This window comes from Staurois parvus, unplaced genomic scaffold, assembly GCF_062004578.1.
Source record: "Staurois parvus isolate SC_StPar_1 unplaced genomic scaffold, SC_StPar_1.0 ptg000670l, whole genome shotgun sequence".
Classification (NCBI taxonomy): domain Eukaryota; kingdom Metazoa; phylum Chordata; class Amphibia; order Anura; family Ranidae; genus Staurois; species Staurois parvus.
The window spans coordinates 1565285-1587980 of NW_028318466.1; the positions used below are offsets into that span (position 1 = coordinate 1565285).

General features: G+C 41.2%; 1 protein-coding gene across 1 annotated transcript in view; it reads right to left on the bottom strand.

The window, feature by feature from the left end:
- Positions 1 to 22696, bottom strand: part of ATP2C1 (ATPase secretory pathway Ca2+ transporting 1) — a 163016-nt gene that overhangs the window by 35436 nt on the left and 104884 nt on the right. Inside the window, exons 13-15 of the mRNA XM_089652058.1 lie at positions 14174 to 14271; positions 4195 to 4290; positions 1038 to 1127 (exon numbers count right to left, since the gene is read on the bottom strand). Coding sequence (XP_089508184.1) covers positions 1038 to 1127; positions 4195 to 4290; positions 14174 to 14271 — 284 coding nt within the window. The remainder of the gene's footprint in view (positions 1 to 1037; positions 1128 to 4194; positions 4291 to 14173; positions 14272 to 22696) is intronic.

Genomic DNA, 22696 nt, shown 5'->3' on the forward strand with positions numbered 1-22696 from the left:
GGAATGGGGGACAGGGCCAAGCCATGCTGTGTATGTCTATGGATGCATATAACACAGCTTGGGAGCGAGCCTACACTTGTGCTCCATAGCAAGCGGCTCCCAGAAGAGGTTTGGGGCTGCTCTATACCGTACCATTGCATAGGGCTGATAAGTACAACATGTTTACTATTTTAAAAGAATAATAAAATAAACGTTACAACAACTTTTTTGGATGGCTGTGTTAAGCCCGGTGTCCTTTGTATATGTTTGTTATATTCAGTGTTAATTTTGTTGAGAAAAATATTTTCATCAACTAAATTAACACGATTTTAGTCGACTAAAACAATTCAGATGACTAAAATACGACTAAAACTAAAATGGCATTTTATATTGAAATTTGAAGTCAAAATTAACACGGGTTATATTGAGGATTCTAGATTGTGGAAGGGTTATGTTTGTCTTAAAGTAATGCTGAAAGGAAACCACAAGTACAGATATAAAAGTACTAAATTCTAGGTGAAAGGACTTGCATCAGTTTCTCTTTCTACCACATCCTTTCTTCTACCGGGAATTTCAACACTTAGAATGTGGTAAAACATGTTGTGACCGTCATAAGGCCCACCATAGAGCTTAGAAGATGGTCAGACATACAGACACAATCAGACCTCGGTAACTGCCAGAAAATACATAAACTGGCAAGATGCAGCTAACACTGATTCTGACAGGCCTTAAATATTAGTAAAATATACAAAGCAATGTCTAACCTGCCCTTCCTCCCATCACACAGATTTTGTGACTCGAAGTGAACTTGTAGGAAAGCTGATTGCTGGATTACGATTCCTGGCTAGCAGAATCCACATCAGTAGTCAAAAGCAGTAAATAACTCAAGGCAGTTAATTCCTACAGTTCAGTACAATTCTTTAACAATAGCTGCATCAAACCATATCTTGTAGCACACTGGTAATCAATGGTTATCTGTGAATGAAGCCTTAAAGTCTAAAATGTCATAACAGGCGGTTTAAATATTTTTTAAAATTTGCCAGAGGCAACAAATTTACCTTCATAGACAGAGCAATCAAAGCCCCTTCTGTTGGCTTGCCCATCAATGTATTATTCCTTATTTCTGCATCATTACACACGCATCCGGCCTGAAACACAATAGAAATAAGAATATATATAAAGCATACAAAGTCCGTGTATATTACACACACATATACATATATATATATATATATATATATATATATACACACACACACACACACGAAAAAAAATTTAAAAATACTGTCAAAAAAAAAAAACTACTTGTCCAAGAGACTAAATCAGGGACCAAATCTACTTTCCCCTAAAATAAATAATTTTTTAACCAAAGCCATATTTAAATCTGAGGTGCTTTTAGGAATTTCTGGGGCTTTTATAACTGAAAGGTGCTTTTTGGTGACCTAAACTTCTGTTTTTACCATTGCGCTGTTTATCTCCTCCACGCCTTCCTGTCTCCAGCACTGCAACCGGGGACTAGCAGGGAGGGAAGACCTTGTATTGTGATGAGCACCGATTGGGTGCTCATCAGGAAAAGGGAGTGTCAAGCTCTTAGGGTTCAGCAGAAGCGCATCTGCTGAGCGAGTAAATGAGGTGCTGGCCCCGATGAGAAGAAAAAAAAAAAAAAACACCCACAAAAAACCTTTATTCCTGCTGGTTACCCTTGCACATGGAAGTACTTGGGTGCTCAGTATAAGCACATGCTGAGCAGCCAAATCAATCTCCAGTGTCTGCTTCATTAAAGGATAAGTTCACCTTTAAAAAAATAAAATAAATGCACATTTTTCGCAGGTAAAAAAATGTGTATTTTTTTTTTGTCCGCTTGGGTGTAACTTTGTAAGTTTTTTGCAATTAAAAACTTTTTTTTTTAATTTAATGCTTTCATTACATAGGGGACAAAAAGTCCCCTATGTGATGATTTTTTAGTGACAGATTCTCTGAGACATCCAGGGTTCGCATGCTCCCCTGTGCTCCATTGAATGTAATGCCGTGCACATCACACTGCATTACATACCTTTCCGGGCTTTGATAGCCAGGAAATCTGTCAACGGGGACCCAGAAGTGACGTCATACATGTCACTTCCAGGTCAGGACAAGAAGGGGAGGAGAGTGTGTCCGCTCTCCTCCCTCCCCTCTACCAGCGGACACTCCGCTACGCTGGTTTCAGGCCAGCAGATGGGCAAGCAGAAGGAGAAAGGTGTGTGAGCATCACTAGCGCAGTGTGTGGAAACAGTCGAGCGCCAGCTCAGCGGCCCGAATGCTTCCATCTGTCAAGCTCTGCTGCGTGCCCGCAGCAGGGCTAAATGTAAAAAATACTTCCCGGATACGTGTCCTGGGCATACGGCGATATAAATTGCACATCCCTCAATGGTATGAACCTCTTAGCAAAATGAGGGTAAGAGGGATCATAATTTTCTTTATTTTAGCTAAAATGTCCATCATCTATTAGTAATTGTCTCAGGGTCCCAAGACATGAGGCAAGCAGCCTGTGGTTTTTATCTGGCTCGTGAAAAGTAATAAATTATTTAGAGACTAGGAGTTTACGACAGTGGGGTTGATTTAGTAAAACTGGAGAGTGCAAAAACCGATCAGCTTCCATTTTTTTTCGTCAGAGCTTAATTGAACAAGCTGAAGTTAGACCATGCTACCCATGCAAAGCTGCACCAGATTTTGCACTCTTCAGTTTTAGTAAATCAACCCTAGTGTGGCCCATAGCTAAATCCCTAATCATATCTAAAGCTTAAACCTTTTGTTTAAAGTAGAAAGAAAAATGTTGAAACCCCAACACATTCCTATTGCTGTCTGTGCTGCTGCAGGGTAGATTCACCCTAGAAATCCAGAATTTTACATTTGTCACGGGAAAGAAGGGGAACCTTCCAATAGGGCTACAACTGTCTTACAGGGTTGTACACCCCACTTTATAGAAATGTCCGTGTTCTTTCTGCTGCGACCCCATGGCAGGGATTTGAATCACTCCCCACACTCATCAATCAAAATTAAAAACACAGTTCTGGCTTTGGATATACTTTAAATGGTCTCTGAAAACTTAAAAGATCATCATCACAAAAAAAAAAAAAAATACACCATGTGGCCATTAGTTGCATTGATAGTTTCCCGTATATTAATCCTTGATTATTTCCATGTCTTCGTTAATGCTTTTTTTCACATTGATTTGCACACCAAGCCGGCCGTCAAAGGCAACCGTTCCAATAGTTGGAACAAATCAAAACACTATCATCTTTTATTGAGATGTTAATTTTTTTTCTCCAAACTGCTACTGCATCTGCCCAAGAACCTGGTATTTCAACACCCTATATGTTGCCTTTGAAGCCGAAATGGGTACACTTCTGCCCATGCGTCTTAGGCCTCATGCACCCTGGACATTTGGCAAATCTCTAATAGATGATATACCTCCTGGCAGCAGTGTTTAGGAAGGAAAAGAAAAAAATGCTTGATACTTTCAAATGAGTGTAGGCACATTTAGGTGCATCAAGCTCTTGGGCGTTAAGTTATGCTGGTCATTGAAATGAATTAAAGCTCAAGCACTAAAACGCACCTAGCGCATTTACAGGGGTGTTTAGAGGCAAAAAAGAAAAAACACCAGACAGCGGCATTAAAAACATCAAGTGTGCGTTAGGCCGTATGTTTGTCTATTATTTTGAAACAACATTGCAACATACTACCACCTGTTTTAAATACATCTCGTTTCATCCCCGTATTATCCAGGTCTCAAAGCAGTAGTATGCTCAGCTATGGCTGGCATTAAGAACATTTCACAGACTATGCAACGCACTGTGACATTGTGGATGTATGTATTTCATTGTCCACCTATTGTATGATCAAGGAATGCTTGTGACCTCTAACAGAATTCTACAGTATAGCATGTCTTATTGCCCATTATTCTTGCGTGTTGACCACTTTACCTTGAGTTATGGATGTGAGCAATATGGCTAGCCAAGGCACTAGACAGGCTAATCTAGAGATTCATAATAAATAATGTATTATCCATACCAAGGGTCATTGTGATAAATGTCTTACAAGAGGTTGTGGCGTTACAATTCATTTATTTAACTGCAATTCCGTCTCTAGGTCAAACTCTTAACCTGGCATTAATCAGCTTGCCAGCACAGGAAAGAATTGGAGGCATAAGTAAAAAGAAAAAAAAAAAAAACTTACTTCAACTACTTTGCTGATGGATGTATTGCAAAAACCATGAATAATATCACCGTCAACAGTAACTTCACCAAATCGATTGTAGCCAACACCAGAAACCTTGTAAACACATAGCAAAATTTATTAAACTTACTGTTGAAAAAGGATCAACATTCATCAAATCCAACCTACAATTTAGAATGCATGTATTTCAACTTTATAAAATGTTATTACATCTTTGTTTTATGGGTATAAACAAAAGAGACAGAACAACAGAGCTTGAATGGAGACTTGCTGTGGCTGACATTGATCAAAATTCAGCCAGTTCAGCAGGGACTTGCCAAATTCTGATCGGTATGGTTGTCGCTTGACAGAAGTTGATAGTTTGATCGACTTCTGTCGAAGGGGCATGCTACCAAACCTCTCGCAAGCAGCAGCTGCTGATAAGAGGGTGCGTCACCTTATGGCTGAATGAGGAGTGGCTGGATGGCTCACCAAGTTATGTACTCAATGGCTTTCTTTTAGCATAGCTGAGAGTTAAAGGGTAACTCCACTAGTTAACAAGTGGGGAAAACAAATTAGCAAAGAAAAAAAAAATTACACACACGCACACTTTATACAATTGCAACAAAAGTCATATTGTAATTGAATGTCATTAAACATGACCTTTCCTTTTTAATCTGTAATTTTTTGTAAAATGCAATGCAATATGGCTATGTGGAGGTGTTCTGTACACAAATGGTGTACAGAACGCCCCCCAGATATGTCAATTCCTGCCTGTGTGATTGGCTGATTTTCTCAGAAGTCTGCACTAAAATACAACTCAAATTCTGGGCATCCCCTGCAACAACAATTTCATTTTTGGTGAGATAGTTCCAAAGAAAATCATGTCTAAAGGTATGCAGACCCTGCCACTTTCCTCAGAGCCCTGTAGGCACAGCAGCTGATAGATAATTATAAAGTCACTCCCATACAGATTCACTCTGCACATGGACACAGGTAAACCGCTTTTTTTTTCAGAACAAAAAAAGGTAGGCACCTGCAATGTTTGTTCAAATTCTTGCAATGTACACAGAGCACAAAGTGGAGTTACTCTTTAAGCTGGCTATACACTGTTCAAATTACCCATAAATTGGCCAAAATGCGAGCTGTTGGTGGCCCTTGTGACACCACCTGGCATAACAAAAATCTAGAAATCAAAGGAGCCAGGTGGAAATAAGTTGACTGAACAGCGACCGCAGCCACAGAGGTTGCCTGTCAGAATTCAATAGACAACAGTGGGAGATTCATCTATCCAAGCTGTTTAGTGTGGATGGGAGAATCTATTGATTTTCTTCAGTGAGCCTGCTGGGTCGAACAAAAAATGTATTTATGCATATGCCAGCTTATTACTTCACATGTACAGCATGTAAAATAAGTATTAAACACATCACCATTTTCTCTGTAAATATATTTCTAAAGGTGAAATTTTCATCACGTTAGCGACAACCCATGCAATCCATACATACAAAGCAGCCAAAACAAATACGTTCAGAAATTAAGTTATGTGTAGTAAAATCAGATGACACGGGGAAAAAAAGAATTTGGACACGCAAACTGAAATCTATTTAATATTTCGTACAAAATCCTTTGTTGGTAATGACAGCTTCAAGAAGCCTCCTGCATAGAGAAACAAGTCACATGCATTGCTCTGGTATGATTTTGGCCTATTCTTTTACTCCGTCTTCAAATTTTGAAGGTTCCGTGGGCCTCTTCTATGAACTCTGATCTTTCCATAGATTTTCTTTTGGATTCAAGTCAGGTGATTGGCTTGGCCATTCTAGCAGCTTTATTTCTTTGAAACCAATTGAGTTTACTTGGCTTTATGTTTGGGATCATTGTCTTACGGAAATGTCCACCCTCGTTTCATCATCATCCTGGTAGATGGCAGCAGATTTTTATTAAGAATGTCTTGGTACATTTTTCCATTCATCCTTCCTTCAAAGACATGAAGTTTGCCAGTACCGTATGCTGAAAAACAACCCCACACCATGATGTTCCCACCTCCAAACTTCAATGTTGGTATGGTGATTTTGGGGTGATGTGCAGTGCCATTTGACCTCCAAACATGGTGTGTATTATGGCATCCAAAGAGTTACATTTTGGTCTCATCTGACCAGACTATATTCTCCCAGTCTTTCATCAACTTGTCTAAATGTTGTACAGCAAACTTTAAACAAGCTTCAACATGCTTTTTTTTTCAGCAATGGATTCTTGAGTGGTGAGTGTGCATACAGGCCATGGCGGTTGAGTGCATTACTTATTGTTTTCTTTGAAACAATTGTACCTAATTTCAGGTCTTTCTGAAGCTCTCCTCAAGTGGTTCTTGGCTCTTGGATATCTCTTCTGATAATTCTTTTCACTCCTCTGTCAGAAATCTTGTGAGGAGCATCGGGCCGTGGCCAGTTTATGGTGAAATGATATTCTTTCCACTTTCAGATTATGGCCCCAACAGTGTTCACTAGAACATTCAGAAGTTTAGAAATCCTTCTGTAACCAATGCCATCAGTTTGTTTTGCAACAATAATGCTGCGAAGGTCATGAGACAGCTCTTTGCTTTTACCCATCACAAGATATTTTTATGTGTGATACCTTGGTAATGAGACATCTTTTTATAGGCCATCAGTTGAGACTGAAACATATGATATTAATATGCACTGATGAAGGGCAGAAATGCTTGTAAATTACTGATAGATTTCTGCTGGTGTCTTGGCTTTCCATGCCTTTTTGCACCTCCCTTTCTTCATGTGTTCAATACTTTTTCCCTGTTTCATTCCATTTTATGACACAACTTAATTTCTAAATGAATTTGTTTTGGTTTCTTTGTATGCATGGATTGCCACTGACATTTGGTGAACATTTCATATCAGTAGCACCTTTAGAAATATAGTTACCAAAAAAAAAAAATGGTGACATGTTCAATATTTATTTTACCCACTGTAAATGGATAGAACAATATATATTATTAGGTTGCAATATTTCACATTTAGCCAACTAAAAATAAATTAATCAATTAATAAAAAAAAAACCCTGTAAAACTCCTGACCATAATAAAAGTATATATGTACAAAACCACTATGCAATTCATTAAATGTTTATTTTACAATACAAAAAAAAAAAAACACAAACATTTTGTCAATATAGTTCTACACTTTTTTTTTTTTTTTTACACTTGATATCTAAATCTGTCCCAGACACCATACAGTAGAAACCACACTACAATAACCATGTGACATTTGTAACAAAAAGACAATGGTCTATAAAACTGAGATATACCAAAAAAAAAAAAAAGATTTGTGACCTTAAAACAATCTTCATAGAGTACAATACTGAACACAGGCTACATTTTCAGGTACACTGGGTTACGCTGCTGCCTTTAGGAGATTGAGCACTGGCAAAACAAAGCTGTAAAGACAGTCCACCCCTACCACTCCCAGCATGCCACAGTTTTGTTAGCAAGCAATAGTAGGAGTGGATCATAAGAACAGAGGGGAGAGACCTGTGTCCTATAAAGTACGCCATACTGTATAAATGATATTATGGCAAGTAAAACATCCTATCTTCTTAACTGTACATTACAACCAATCCAGAGGCCACAACCTCTTGTCCCATGCTACTACAGTGTTTAGTTGCAAGGTTTGAAGGGAAATTGGCAGATCCTCTCCAAGTCATTAATGTTTGGCAACTTGAACTTTCAGCTCCCTCCACAGATTTTCAATCGGATTAAGGTATGGAGACTGGCTAGGCCACTCCAGGACCTTAATGTGGTTCTTCTTGAGCCACGCCTTTGTTGCCTTGGCCGTGCGTTTTGGGTCATTGTCTTGCTGGAACACCCATCCACGACCCATTTTCAATGCCCTGGCTAAGGGAAGAAGATTCTCACCCAAGATTTGACAGTACATTGACCCGTCCATCGTCCCTTTGATGCGGTGCAGTTGTCCTGTCCCCTTTGTAGAAAAACACCCCCAAAGCAGAATGTTTCCACCACCATGGTTGACAGTTGGCATGGTGTTCTTGGGGTCATAGGCAGCATTCCTCCTCCTCCAAACACGGTGAGTTGAGTTGATGCCAAAGAGCTCGATTTTGGTCTCATCTGACCACAACACTTTCAACCACTCCTCCTCTGCATCATTCAGATGTTCAGTGGCAAACTTCAGATGGGCCTGGACATGTGTTTTCTTGAGCAGGGGGACCTTGCAGGCTCTGCAGGATTTCAATCCTTGTCGGCGTAGTGTGTTACCAATTGTTTTCTTGGTGACTGTGGTCCCAGCTGCCTGGAGACCATTGACAAGATCCTCACGTGTAGTTCTGGGATGATTCCTCACTGTTCTCATGATCATTGACACTCCACGAGGTGAGATCTTGCATGGTGCACCAGAACTAGGGAGACTGACAGTTGCTTTGTGTTTTTTCAATTTACGAATGATTGCACCAACTGTTGTCACCTTCTCCCCGAGCTGCTTAGCGATAGTTTGGTAGCCCAGTCCAGCCTTGTGTAGGTCTACAATCTTGATCCGGACATCCCTGGACAGCTCTTTGGTGTTTGCCATGGTGGAGAGTTTGGAATTTGACTGTTGGATTGCTCCTGTGGACATGTGTCTTTTTTACAGGTAACAAAATGAGATTCGTAGCACTCCTTTTAAGGGACTGCTTCTAATCTCAGCTTGTTACCTGTATGAAAGACACCTGGTAGCCAGAAATCCTGCTGAATGATAGAGGATTAAATACTTAATTCCCTCATGAACATGCAAATCAGTGCATAATTTGTTAGACATGCATTTCTTTAGAATTTGTTGTTGCTATTCTGTCTCTCAGTGTTACATTACACCTACCATTGATTTTTAGACTGATAATTTCTTTGTGAGTGGGCAAACATTCAAAATCAGCAGGGGATCAAATACCTATTTCCTTCACTGAAAGCGGGGCAAAGGCAGAGATTGAAATTCCAGTTTATAGATACACGATTCTAGACCCAAATGCTTGAAATGCCATGGGACCAGATGGGAGCGCCTCCTCGTTATGAGGACAATTTGCTTTGGACTTGGGAGGATTTTGGGGTCCAGGATTTATGGCATTGCCTTGGACCTGGTGGCCTTACAAAAAAAAGGATAGGTACAGGATCCTTGGATATAACCATTGAAAAGGTCAGTAAATGTTTGGCAAATGAACATGGTCACAAAGGCTGGTTGCAGGGCAGAACCTGCAAGGAGAATAAGGCCTAAGAAAGGGCTTCTAAGACTTTTATCCACTGGGTCTTTAAATACAAGTATGCCCTCAATAGGGACATTTAAGGTTTTGTTAAGACAGAAAATACCTGGGTCCAAAATGGGGACAGTTCACTTCCTTAGGAAGCTCTCCTCCATTAAGGAATAGTTGGCCAAAACCTTAATGAGGGGTAATGTCTTTTTCTGGGTTAGGCCAATCACGAAACAGGACTGGATGCAATAGGGAGTGCACTGAAAAAAATCCTAAATTGATGACACAGACTAGTCACTTTAGGTAAGTCAACGTAGGGAGCTTGAAAACTTGCTAGATTAAAAATAAAATCTTGATAAAAAGGAATAAAGGAGAGACACATCTGTTCACCTAAGACAGCAAAAAAGACATGCTGGGATTAGGAGGAATTGTCTGGACAGCTTTGTTTTGCCAATGTCCAATCTCCAGAATGGAGCAGAACAACCCAATGTATCTAAATACTCATTCTGTGTTCTGTAATGTACAAATCAATAGATCTACTACCTTTAAGTATTAGAAACATTTAATTGGCAATATATAAGTTGCTGCTCTTCAGCATGGCAGCTTTGAGATGATAAAATATTCTCTAACCCATTGCATTGAGGCCTCTGTACTTTCCAGTTCTAACACTCATGAAACTATGAAACATGGTTCTCCACTTCTCAGGCCACTTAACAAGACCACCACCTGCCTCACTGCTTTAAGTGTTTTGGCTGACTAAAATGCATCTAGATACATCAGTTCTCATTAAGCATTGATCTTCAGTAAGTGACAGCAGTAATTCAAGGTGCATGTCCTAATAAAACCTGGAAGCTAGGAGAGGGAGATAGAAAACGGAGTATAGTATCCTTTAACCACTAGCCTACAGGGCACTTATACCCCCTTCCTGCCAATGCAAATTTCCAGCTTTCAGCACTGTTGCGCTTTGAATGACAATTGCTCGTTCATGCAACACTGTACCCATATGAAATTTTTATCATTTTTTTGTACTAGATAGAGCTTTATTTTGGTGGTATTTAATCACCTCTGTTTTTTTTTTCATTTTTTTCTTAAACCAAAAACCACTGAAAATTTTGAAAAAAAAAAAAACGATTTTTCTTAGTTTTTGTTATAAAATGTTGTAAATAAGTGATTTTTCTCCTTCACTGATGTGCGCTAATGAGGCTGCAGTGATGGGCACTGATAGGCTGTACTGTTGGACACTGATAGGTGGCACTAATGGGCATTGACAGGCATTGCTGATGGGCACTGAAAGGCAGCACTGACTGGCACTGATAGGAAGCACTGACGGGCACTGATAGGCGGCACTGATGCACACTGATAGGCGGCACTGAAAGGCAGCTCAGATGGGCACTGATATGTGGCATTGATGGGCACTGGCAGGTGGCATGGATGAGCACTGAGAGATGGCACTGGACACTGACAGGTGGCGCTGCTGGTGCTACACAGATCATCAGGGTACACTGATCATCAGTGCTCTGATGATCTGTGTACATGTCCCCTCCGAGGAATGCCGATTACCGCCTCTCCTCTTCTCACGAGCTGTCAGCGTGACAGCGATAACCGGCATTTCCCTGTTTACATGTCATCAGCTGTGATTGGACACAGCTGATCACATGACTGAGCTGACATCTTCAGCTCTTTCCATGGAACGGTGATCTGCTGCGTCCGAGGGACACAGCGCACCGCTGATCGACGCGCTGCGTGCTCCGGGAGCCGCGCATGCGCGGGTAGAATGGGAGGACGCCATATGATGTCCTCCCAGAACGAGAGAACCACCTTGCATCCGTCATATTACTATATGGCGGGCGGGAGGTGGTTAAAGAATTAAATGTTAAAAAATAAATAAAATATATGTGCTACGATTGCTAAACCTCAACAAAAAAAAAAAAGTTACCGTATTTTTTGCTCCATGAGACGCACTTTATTCCCCCCAAAAAAGGGGGGAAAATGTCAGTGCGTCTTATGGAGCGAATGTAAATCGGCCGGTCCAGCATTTCTGCCGCCACCATGTCAGAATATCAGGCCGGCCGCTCAGCTCTTCTCTCCTGCAGGACCTTACCTGTTCCTCGCTCCAGCGCTGCAGTCTTCCCGCGGCTGCTTCTGTGACAGCCGGGTGCCCACTGCGCATGCGCGCGAAGCGCCGCGCTTTGTGAATGATCCGGTGTCTTCTGGGACACATGACAGGTCCTAGAAGGCTCCGGGCCATTCACAAAGCGCAGCGCTTCTTGCGCATGCGCAGTGGGCACCCGGCTGTCACAGAAGCAACCGCGGGAAGAAGGGAGGACAACTCCGCGGAAGTGGGAGCGGGTACCTGTCAAATTCAGGTCCCCGTTCCCCTTCCCTCCCCAAAGGTTCGCAGTCTTTGGTCATTCCCTGTACTATGTCCGCAGTCTCTGGCCATTCCCTGTACTGTGTCCGCAGTCTCTGGCCATTCCCTGTACTGTGTCCGCAGTCTCTGGCCATTCCCTGTACTGTGTCCGCAGTCTCTGGTCATTCCCTGTACTGTGTCCGCAGTCTCTGGTCATTCCCTGTACTGTGTACGCAGTCTCTGGTCATCCCCTGTACTGTGTCCGCAGTCTCTGGTCATCTCCTGTACTGTGTCCGCAGTCTCTGGTCATCTCCTGTACTGTGTCCGCAGTCTCTGGTCATCTCCTGTACTGTGTCCGCAGTCTCTGGTCATCTCCTGTACTGTGTCCGCAGTCTCTGGTCATTCCCTGTACTGTGTCCGCAGTCTCTGGTCATTCCCTGTACTGTGTCCGCAGTCTCTGGTCATTCCCTGTACTGTGTCCGCAGTCTCTGGTCATTCCCTGTACTGTGTCCGCAGTCTCTGGTCATTCCCTGTACTGTGTCCGCAGTCTCTGGTCATTCCCTGTACTGTGTCCGCAGTCTCTGGTCATTCCCTGTACTGTGTCCGCAGTCTCTGGTCATTCCCTGTACTGTGCCCGCAGTCTCTGGTCATTCCCTGTACTGTGTCCGCAGTCTCTGGTCATTCCCTGTACTGTGTCCGCAGTCTCTGGTCATTCCCTGTACTGTGTCCGCAGTCTCTGGTCATTCCCTGTACTGTGTCCGCAGTCTCTGGTCATTCCCTGTACTGTGTCCGCAGTCTCTGGTCATTCCCTGTACTGTGTACGCAGTCTCTGGTCATCCCTGTACTGTGTCCGCAGTCTATGGTCATCTCCTGTACTGTGTCCTCAGTCTCTGGTCATCCCCTGAACTGTGTCCGCAGTCTCTGGCCATATCCTGTACTGTGTCCGCAGTCTCTGGCCATCCCCTGTACTGTGTCAGCAGTCTCTGGTCATCCCCTGAACTGTGTTCGCAGTCTCTGGCCATCCCCTGAACTGTGTCCGCAGTCTCTGGTCATCTCCTGTACTATGTCTGCAGTCTCTGGTCATCCCCTGTACTGTGTCTGCAGTCTCTGGTCATCCCCTGTACTGTGTCTGCAGTCCATTGGTTCAGAATATTTTTTTTCTTGTTTTTCTCCTCTAAAACCTAGGCGCGTCTTATGGAGTGAAAAATACGGCAATTGCCTGAAGTCTTGAGGATTCTTTTATATTAACCAGAAAAGCTACAATTTCTGGGGAAATTGTGTGAAGTGTTCTTGCCTCCACCAGTAGTCTACAACTGGAGTGGGCGGAGTGGCTTGTCACTCTGCTGCCTGCTCACACACCTGGGTTCCTATGACAACTCACTCTACAGCAAGGGCAGAGAAGAGCGGTTAAAAACAAACTGCTCCAACTTGCTCACTTCACTGGCAGTTGCCATCTTCAAACGGTTGTAGTTTAAAAATTATAAATCCTACACCAAAGAGCTTTATATTGTGAGAATCACAAGACCCAGACCTACATTTTGATGCATAGTATGTCTCTGAAATATTAAAAATGAAGGCACAGTCACAGTTTAGAAATTGCCCTTCAAATTTCAGGTGTCTAGAGTGGAGTTTCAATGAATGTCAATGGGCGGCGTGAGTTGCAAACAAATGGTCATATTGTGAAAACTATCAGGACTATGGCTTAGCCGTGGACATTGTTAGTGGCAGGAGGGATAGCTGAACGTTTTGATATAAGATTTGTGTAGGTGGGCTTGAAAATGAGGGAGTGATGGCAGTTTAGAAATCATGTCCTGATTTTTCAGCTCACACTCTAGCTTTTGTCAGCTCCCACTCTAGTTTTGAACATTCTGCCATTCATTCCTATGGGACCAATTTCACAAAAACGCCGATATTTCGTGAACCATTCGGCGAAACGTTCCACAAAGTAATAGTACACCAATCGGGAACAAGCCGCACGTTTCAGTATATTACTGTCTATGTAGTGTAAAAACTGTGGGAAGAGTTAGGGTGGTAAATTTGGCTTTAATAATAAGAATATATATGTGAGATAACAGTAAGTGGTCTTGCCATGCAAGAACACTTAATAACAACTGACCTGGAACAATCATGCAGCCGCTGAAAGCAAAATATCTAGATAAAGGACTCAAAAATAAACTCAACAGAGCTACTCAACATCCATGTTTACCTTTTTTTAATACAACCTGTGTACAGAGTAAGAACTTGCAATAGCAAAGCATTTATAACACAATTCTGTGCAACTGTTTAACAATGCACTAATACAAAATGCAGGAATTTGTGACTTATATTTAATGCATTCAAAATGCCCCATTATATTAGTGAGCAAAAGCAACTCTAGTTTCATATAGTGAAAAACCCAGTGAGCTGTTTAACACATACCTCAGCATGAATTCCATCAGATGTAAAAATGTGAGTTACAGTCATCTCGTTCTTTGTTAATGTTCCAGTTTTGTCGGAGCAGATAACATTACAGCAGCCTGAAAGAAACATTTGTCACAGTGGCACCAATCTGGATCCAGAATGTGGGAAAAAAGCTTTGCAATTATTTTAAAGAAAAGACAAGCTGCAGAATGCTAACAAGATCAAAGCATGTTAAGAGGGAGAAATATTCAAGGTCTTAAAAACATTAACATTTTCACTACTATGTTACTAATCAAGAACAATATGAGCTTCTAACCTATGCCTGCCTCAAGCACTAAATCAAAAGCTTCAAGATTAGGCAGCAGGGATACGAAGAAAAGGTAAAATATGCTGCTGGGGATAGGGGATTAAATAAAACCTGTTGCTTTGCCCTTAACAAGAAAAGCACAGCTTTCCTTGAAGTTTTGTTTTACTGCAGTGGGTAAAGAAATCTAAAGGGCTCCCGGCAAAAAAAAAAAAAAAAAAAAAAGCCTTATTAACCACTTAAGCGCCAAAAGATTTTGCCCCCTTCATGACCAGCACTGCGCTACTTTAACTGGCAATTGCGCAGTCATGCAACACTGTACGTAAATGAAATATATATATAATTTTTTCTCCATACAAAAAGAAAGCTTTCCTTTGATGGTATTTGATCACCACTGGGTTTTTTATATTTAAAATACAAAAAAAAAATTCTAAATGTCTTTATAAATTTAGACCAAAATGTAATCTGCTACATGTTGGTAAAAAAAAAAAATCCTAAGTGTATAGTAGTTGATTATTATGAAAGGTATAACATCTACAAAACTATTGTATATATATTTGAAAATTAATCAATTCTGATGTACTGTACTTACGGGCTATTTATTGAGACCCTTAAAATTTCAGAACAGTACAAATACTCCCCAAATGACCCTTTTTGGAAGCAGACAGTCTGAGGTATTTAGTAAGCGGCATGGCAAGTCATTTTTGGGAAAATATGAAAAATTTAAAAAGGGGGGGGGGGGTGATCAGGGATTTTTTTTTCTTTTACACTTGGATTGCAGTTACAAATTTTAATGCATGACAGCTGTAATTACTAGTGATCTGTGATTGGCTACAGCTAAATCACATGGTAGAGGGTGCTGTGACTGGCTCAGGTACCTAGTGATAGCTGTGGGCCCATTGGCTCCTGCTGCTGTCAATCACAATCAGTGAGCCAATGAAAAGAGCAGGGGGCAAGGCCGAGCCGCAGCTCTCTCTGTCTTATAGACGCATAGAGCAGCAGCTCGGGTACGAGCATGCAGCAGAGCCCCAGAGGTGAGTGGTTTCCCTGTGGGGCACTACTTGAGACGGAGGAGCCAGGAATACCAGCAGAGACCCGAAAAGAAGAGGATCAGGGCTGCTCTGTGCAAACTCAATGCACAGAGCAGGTAAGTATAGATATGTTTTTTATTTTAGAAAAATAAAATAACAAAAAAATGAAGCTTTAGTGTCACTTTAATACGGCTTTATGGCTTATTCAGACCATTCACTGTGCAGCTATCAGAGAGCTGCAAGAACTGTTAGTTAAAACATTCAAAAAGCACATATACATATAAAAATGCAGCGCTGTAAAATGATCAAATCATGCAAATCAACACAATAATAGTCTTGAAAAGGTGCTCATTAATTCCCAGTGCCAATGGAAAGAATGCAAACTAACCAGCCACAGAGTGATTTCAATCCCAGCCCTGGTTCCATTGAAGAGGAATATCCTATCCTGGGAGCTTCCTGACCTGCATGATTTCGTTTTCAGCACATATCCATTTTCTGACCAGAGGGAGAGAGGGGAATCTCCAGGATTTCTTACACACATGCGTATTTTAAATGCGCTTCTGGTTAGTTTGCATTCTTTCCATTGGCACTGGGAATTAATGAGCACCTTTTCAGGACTATTATTGTGTTGATTTGCATGATTTGATCATTTTACAGCGCTGCATTTTTATATGTATATGTTTTACTGAGGATTTTTACATGCGTTTATCCTGGATGTTCAGCTGCTGTTTCTTTGAGAGCGCTCACTGTGTGTCCTTTACCTATACACATTCAAAAAGCACAGTGTCTCAGGTAACAGTAAGATAGAATGATGACTGCAGAACTGTTAAAGTCTTACTGCTTTTATGGTTATACATAAACAGATTAACACATCTTGTTAAAAAAAAAAAAAAAAAACCTTTGCAGAACTGTCAGGGTGAGCACAGAACTGCAGTGCAGGCTCATATTCTGATCTTTCTTAAGGTGTCTGAATTACAAATCAATAAACCCTGCACAATAAACAACCTTCCTTCAGACATCTGAAGCAATCAATAAGTCAAGTAGTGCAAACGAATATTCAAAGAGCTGTAGAAAACATAAAAACAGTCCATGTAATAAGATTTACAGTCTACTAGAGTTCAACAAGTTGCTATGAAATCATCTGTTTGATGTATAATCATCAGGTATCTTCATGGCCTCTGAATCAATGCCATCTCTTGACACCATGCCAACTGTTTACACTTTCAGGCCTCTGAAAGCTTGGAGTAGTAAATGCCAGATACTAAGTGATGCTACTTACTGAAGCAGGAAAAGACAAGATAAGGGGATATGATTTAATACAAAGCCATTGGCAGTAAATGTTCGTCACCTTTTGCAGCAGTTTAATGAAGCACAGCTTCTCTGAGCATTAATCTAGCCTAAGGGTGAGGAAATGCCTGCAAGTGATTACAATGCACTGCAGGCAGTAGACAATGCAGAGCAATGCAAGAGATCTATTAATCAAATACAAACAAAAGGATCCCTTTATGCATTGCTCTTAGCCCACAAAGCACTGGGGGATGCTGGGTGAAGGCTCTGAATTAGGACTGAAAAATGGAATTGGCCAAAGATGGAACTCATAAGTTATATATTATTTCTCCTGTTAAGTTCCCGGAGCAAGAAATAGATACCGCAAATAGTGGCTCTGGAGTGACAACTGTCATGATTATTTTGAAAAGGAGGGGTTTGCTATTAAACATTCACATTTTCTATGCGGCTATACATATGCTTGGGCTACAATGCAGCTTACAGCCTCAGACCCTGAGACGTTTAAAAGGAACCAGTATGTGTGATTTCAGAGCATGTAATCACCATGGTTAGACAACCAGAGGATGCTGGGGGTCAGATGAAAAGTTTACTACTTAAAAGCAGCCTCTCTCAAACAGGGTCCCCAGGCACCTTCAGGCTTTTTCAAGGATGCCTTGGCAAAATGTTTAAATAATGACCAAAATTGTATACAAGCCAGCAGGTGGATCAAGCCTGCCTTTTAGTTACACAAAGCCATAGGTTTTCATTGCGCACTTTTACAACCTGACAGCTGCTGGCATCCTAACAACCAGTTTACATCATTAGTTGATAAGGAGGATGTCGGGCGCCTGCACAGCATCCTTGTTTGCCCCTCTCCATCAGCACTATGGACACATTAGCTGAGTTAGGGAGAGAAACTGAAGAGGAACATTGGAATATTATTCAGTACCAGTGTGCAAAAGTGTATTTGCTTTGGAAGAATAAAAATCACCTCTAGCACTGGGTGTCCTACATGTGTGGATGTTGCTGCGTTATGTAAAACTATTAGAATCATTTTTTTACATTTTAAAATGGGGTGCCTTATGGTTGTGCAGAATGTTAAAGGGTGCCTTGAGATTGTGCAGGATGTTAAAGGGTGCCTTGACTGAAAAAGGGTTGATAAACACTGACTCAAAGTAACACATTTTTTACCTGCCACTATTATGGTGGCCTTAGACAAGCAGATGCTTCACAGTGAAGAACATCCAGTGAGACATTTATTCATCCTCAAATGACTTGTACAACCCCAGGATTGAGTGTGATCCTCTTTCCAGGACTAACAAATAAACGCAATACATGCACTCTTACACAATTACATTTTTTTTCTTACACTAAAAAGCCAACTAGTGACCAGTGGGGTGTGTTACGTACATTTTATAATTGTTTTTGGGAGAAGGATGTGCTCTACACCTACAGTAAATCCTTATTCACCACCTCACTGGATATATTTTCTAACTGCCCAGCAATCACAGAGATTTTACAGCTTGTAATTTCGTTTGATGATTGGAAGTGCTCATTTGCCCAACACTAAATGGCCTGTTGCCAAAAGCAATATTTGATTTGGCAACATTGATTGCTTTTGTCTTGTACAGCCAGCTCTCTGGTTGCCATAACAGACTGTAATCTAAGACAGCAGGGAGAGACATAAGGTCTTCAAATCGCTCGCTGTCGCTTTTAGGTTATCACTTTTCTCTCATTATCACAATTAAATTACTTACCTGCATTTGAAAAGGAGATATCAAGTGGACTAAGACACAGATATGAATTCCACTTACTGCACACCCAAAGGTTGCCTTTAGACAGAATCTGACAACTACTGTACTGGATGCAAGTAGCCTTTAATTTTTATTTAAATCCAAAATATCAGTTTTTTCCATATCTATAGCAATACTATAGTTCTACAATATCTAAGATTTCAACTTGGGATCCAGAATTATCAGACTTGGCCATCAAAACATATCACAGAATACACTGAAGACTGAATATCTGCACTGAGTCAGTATACATCGCCCAAGTCTTCATATCTATGACCTCTTTACCATCAAATTAAATTAATTTACACAAAAAAATTTAAAATAATATCTTCTTTGGACAAGTCTCTTCTGGTTGCCACAATGAAGGACTTTGGTAATAATGACTGTTTAATACGGACTGCACACTAACAGACAGGTTTCAATCTGGGTCTTTTATCTCAGATAAATTGAAATCTGGGAATTCTTTTGAGGACAAGGAGGTACACGTTTTGGACAGAGCGGAAACTGGTTCAAAAAAAGTGTAAAAAGAGGCCATTTAAGTCAAACAGTGAGACATCCCTCAACAGAGATGGTATTGAAGGCCTCCATATCTCTTTCACATATAAACATTGTTTTAAAGTGGAGTTCCAGCTGAAAAAAATAAATAAATAAATAAAAGTCAGCAGCTACAAAAACTGTAGCTGCTGACTTTTAAAATACAGACACTTACCTGTTCCTCGGTCCAGTGGTGTCCTCACCACTGCTGGTTTCACCGGCCGTCTTCTCTCCCTGGCGCCGGCATCTTTAGAGTGGGCACCCGGCTGTGACAGCTTGTGGCTTCACAGCCGGGTGCCCATTGCGCATGCTCAAGAAGCGCTGCACTTTGTGAATGGCCCCGCAGTCTTCTGGGACCTGTCACATGTCCTAGAAGACTATGTGGAGGGAAGGGAAGCAACCGCAGTGGAAGTGGGAGCAGGTACTTGTCAAATTCGGGTACCAGCACCCCCCGCTTCCCAAAGGTGCCAATCTTTAATGGAGAGCGGGGGACAAAGCATTAAAGTGGAACTTACCCTCTTGGGTGGAGCTCCGCTTTAATATCTTTAGCCTGGCAATTTGACAACAACCTTCACCTTCAGCCATGTAAAGACAAGGATTAACTCATTAACTCACACCAAGGAATGGGATTATGTAATCCACAACTTTCACACTTCCCATCCTGTTCTTGGACAATCAACATCTGTCTTGGCACACTCGACATAATGTGACTTGAGTTACTTTTGCAACTACAGATGGTCAAGTGTGTGCCTGACATTCACCAGAATTTAAGAAGTGGCTTGGATAAGCTGCAAAACATCTTTAATATTATAGGCATTATAAAGCTTCCTACATGCACCTTTTTTTTTAACCTGCATAAAATGTGCACTTATTAGAGGTTTCTAGGTGTCATTTCTAATCTGTATGAACAGCCTATAGTCGAGTAAATTATCGTATTCCTGTGTCCGAAATTTCTGTTTGTATGAAATATGAGGCATGTGGCATGGTACTGCACAGGTTAATGCATGACCTCTGTCAAAGACTTTCTGTATGAAAAAACGAAATAACCCACAATCCATGGGTCTCTCTATGAAGAAACCATATAGCCCACAATCCCTGGGTCTCTCAGTCTAGTGCTGGTACAGGTGAAAGCTATTAGCAGAGCTTACCAAGCTAGAGGAGATGTGTTAGCTTCAGAAAATTAGTACTCACACATTTGTGATGCAACACAGAAATGGCTAGGCACACATATGACCAAGAATAAGAAGTTGTTTGTCCTTTTGGTTATGAGGGACAAGATAGGTATGACAGGTACTCATGTAGGGCCTACAATCCATGCAGCTCTTTACATATACAGGGGCTACACAAAAAATAAAAAGGAAACACTGCATGATTTGCAGGTATAAAAGTGACATATTTCACGTTGAAAGCGGAAGTGATGATTATGCTTTTGCTTCCACTGTGTGATGAGACACATAGCTAACAGGTGACTTTTGTCATTCACTGTGCGCGCTGCTACAAATACGGAGTCATGTCAGAGTTTACGGAGCTTTAACCACTTCCCACCCGCCCACAGTGTACTGCGGCAGCTACAGGCCAAGAGACGTACCCATACGTCGCTCTGGCTATACTAACACAAGGGGGCACAACGCCCTCTGGACACAGCAGAATGAAGATCCCGGTGAACAGGACCCAGTGATCATTATGCAATCACATTGTAAGTAAAGCTGTTATGAATCAATCTCAGTAGTACAATGTTACTATGGTAACATTGTACTATTCTGATAAAATTATTTTAAAAATAAGAGAGAAGAGAACACAGCACTGAGCAAAATCACCACTACATTTTACACACCCACGGTAGATTAGCACATTTAACCCTTTGATCGCCCCTATTAACCCTTTGATCACATTACCCAACCAGTGCCATAAGTAGAGTGTCAGAATTTTTCACTGATTACTGTATTACTGCCACTAGTGACATCACATAACGTCAGGGTCAGTAAGCTCCCCTACCAGCCAGGGTCAGCTAGCATTAGATTGCCTGCACACTATCGCACTCACGCTATAGGTCGCTGATCACCGCCATTACTAGTATAGTGTTTGTACGGATCAGGATATTGACCACGTACAGAACTATACTAGTGCCTCCTTTGCATAGTCTCCCCAAAAACGCAGAGTTAGCAGGATCGACCCCGCTCGCTGCCAGCACCAGCGTTTAGCCCTTCCACTGTTTTTCACGAAAAAGATTTGTACCAATTGATTGTGGACCAAGGCAATTTAAACACACAATACATCGCCGCCCACCCAAATTCAGCTCTTGCCAGACAATTCTCATGGAAACCTATCACTGTTTCTGAATTTAAAACTCTTTTAGGCCTAACCCTCCACATGGGCATTACAAAAAGTAGAAAAAGCTACATAAATTCCAATATATACCATAGTTTGTAGACGCTATAACTTTCACACAAACCAATTAATATACACGTATTGAGATTTTTTTTTACCAAAGATATTTTTTATAACCAAATGTGAAAATATTGTTTTGTTTTTTTTTTTAATTTCGGTCTTTTTTGTTTATAGCGCAAATAATAAAACTCGCAGAGGTGATCAAATACCTCCATAAGAAAGCTCTATTTGTGTGAAAAAAGGACATACATTTCGTTTGGGTACACCATTGCACGACCGCACAATTACCAGTTGAAATAGTGCAGTGCCGAACAGCATAAAATGGCCTGGTCAGGAAGGGGGGTAAATCCTCTACAGAGGGCAAGTGGTTAAAGAGTGGAAATTGTTGTTGCCTGCTTAGCTGGTGCCTCTGTGATTGAAGTTGCCAATTTATTTGCAGTGTCGTGAAGTACAGTATCAAAGGTTATGACGGCATATACAGTTTTCGGGAAACTTATCTGATAAGCATAAGCACGGTCGACATGGTGAACTGACTGAAAGAGACAAAGAGGACATTGCGCAGGATTGTGACCCGGAATAAGAAAGCAACTGCTGCAAAAGTGACTGCAGAGCTCAATCTCAGTCTTCATTGGTCTGAAGCAAAAGAATGTTATATCACTTCCGCTTTCAATGTGAAACATATCCTCACTTTCACACCTGCAAATCATAAAAGTGTTTCCATTTTTTATCTAACCCCTGTATATCGTACATTCACATCAGTTCCTGCCCTCAAGAGCCTTACATCTAGGGTTCCTAATTCACATTCATACATATACTGGGTCCAATGTAATCAGGGGCCAATTAACCTACCAGAATGTCTTTGGAGTCTGGGAGGAATACAGAGTATCCCTGAGGAAACCTACACAGGCACAGGGAGAATGTGCCAACTCCAGGTTGTTAGTGTCATGGTTGGGATTTGAACCAATGAACCGAATGCTGCCAGGCAGAAATGCTAACCACTTACCCACAACGCTGCAAAGTGCAATCTCATGATTACAAGCTAAGGCAAACAAACAACAAGGAATAGAACAAAGAATATAACTACACTGATACCAAGATAAAACAACAAAACACATTTGAAAGTGTACAATGCCTTTAAAGAACAAGTCCAGTTAAATGCGACAACCACTACAAGCCTTCCTCAGATAAACTACTGCATTGTGAACGGACACCCATTCTATCACGC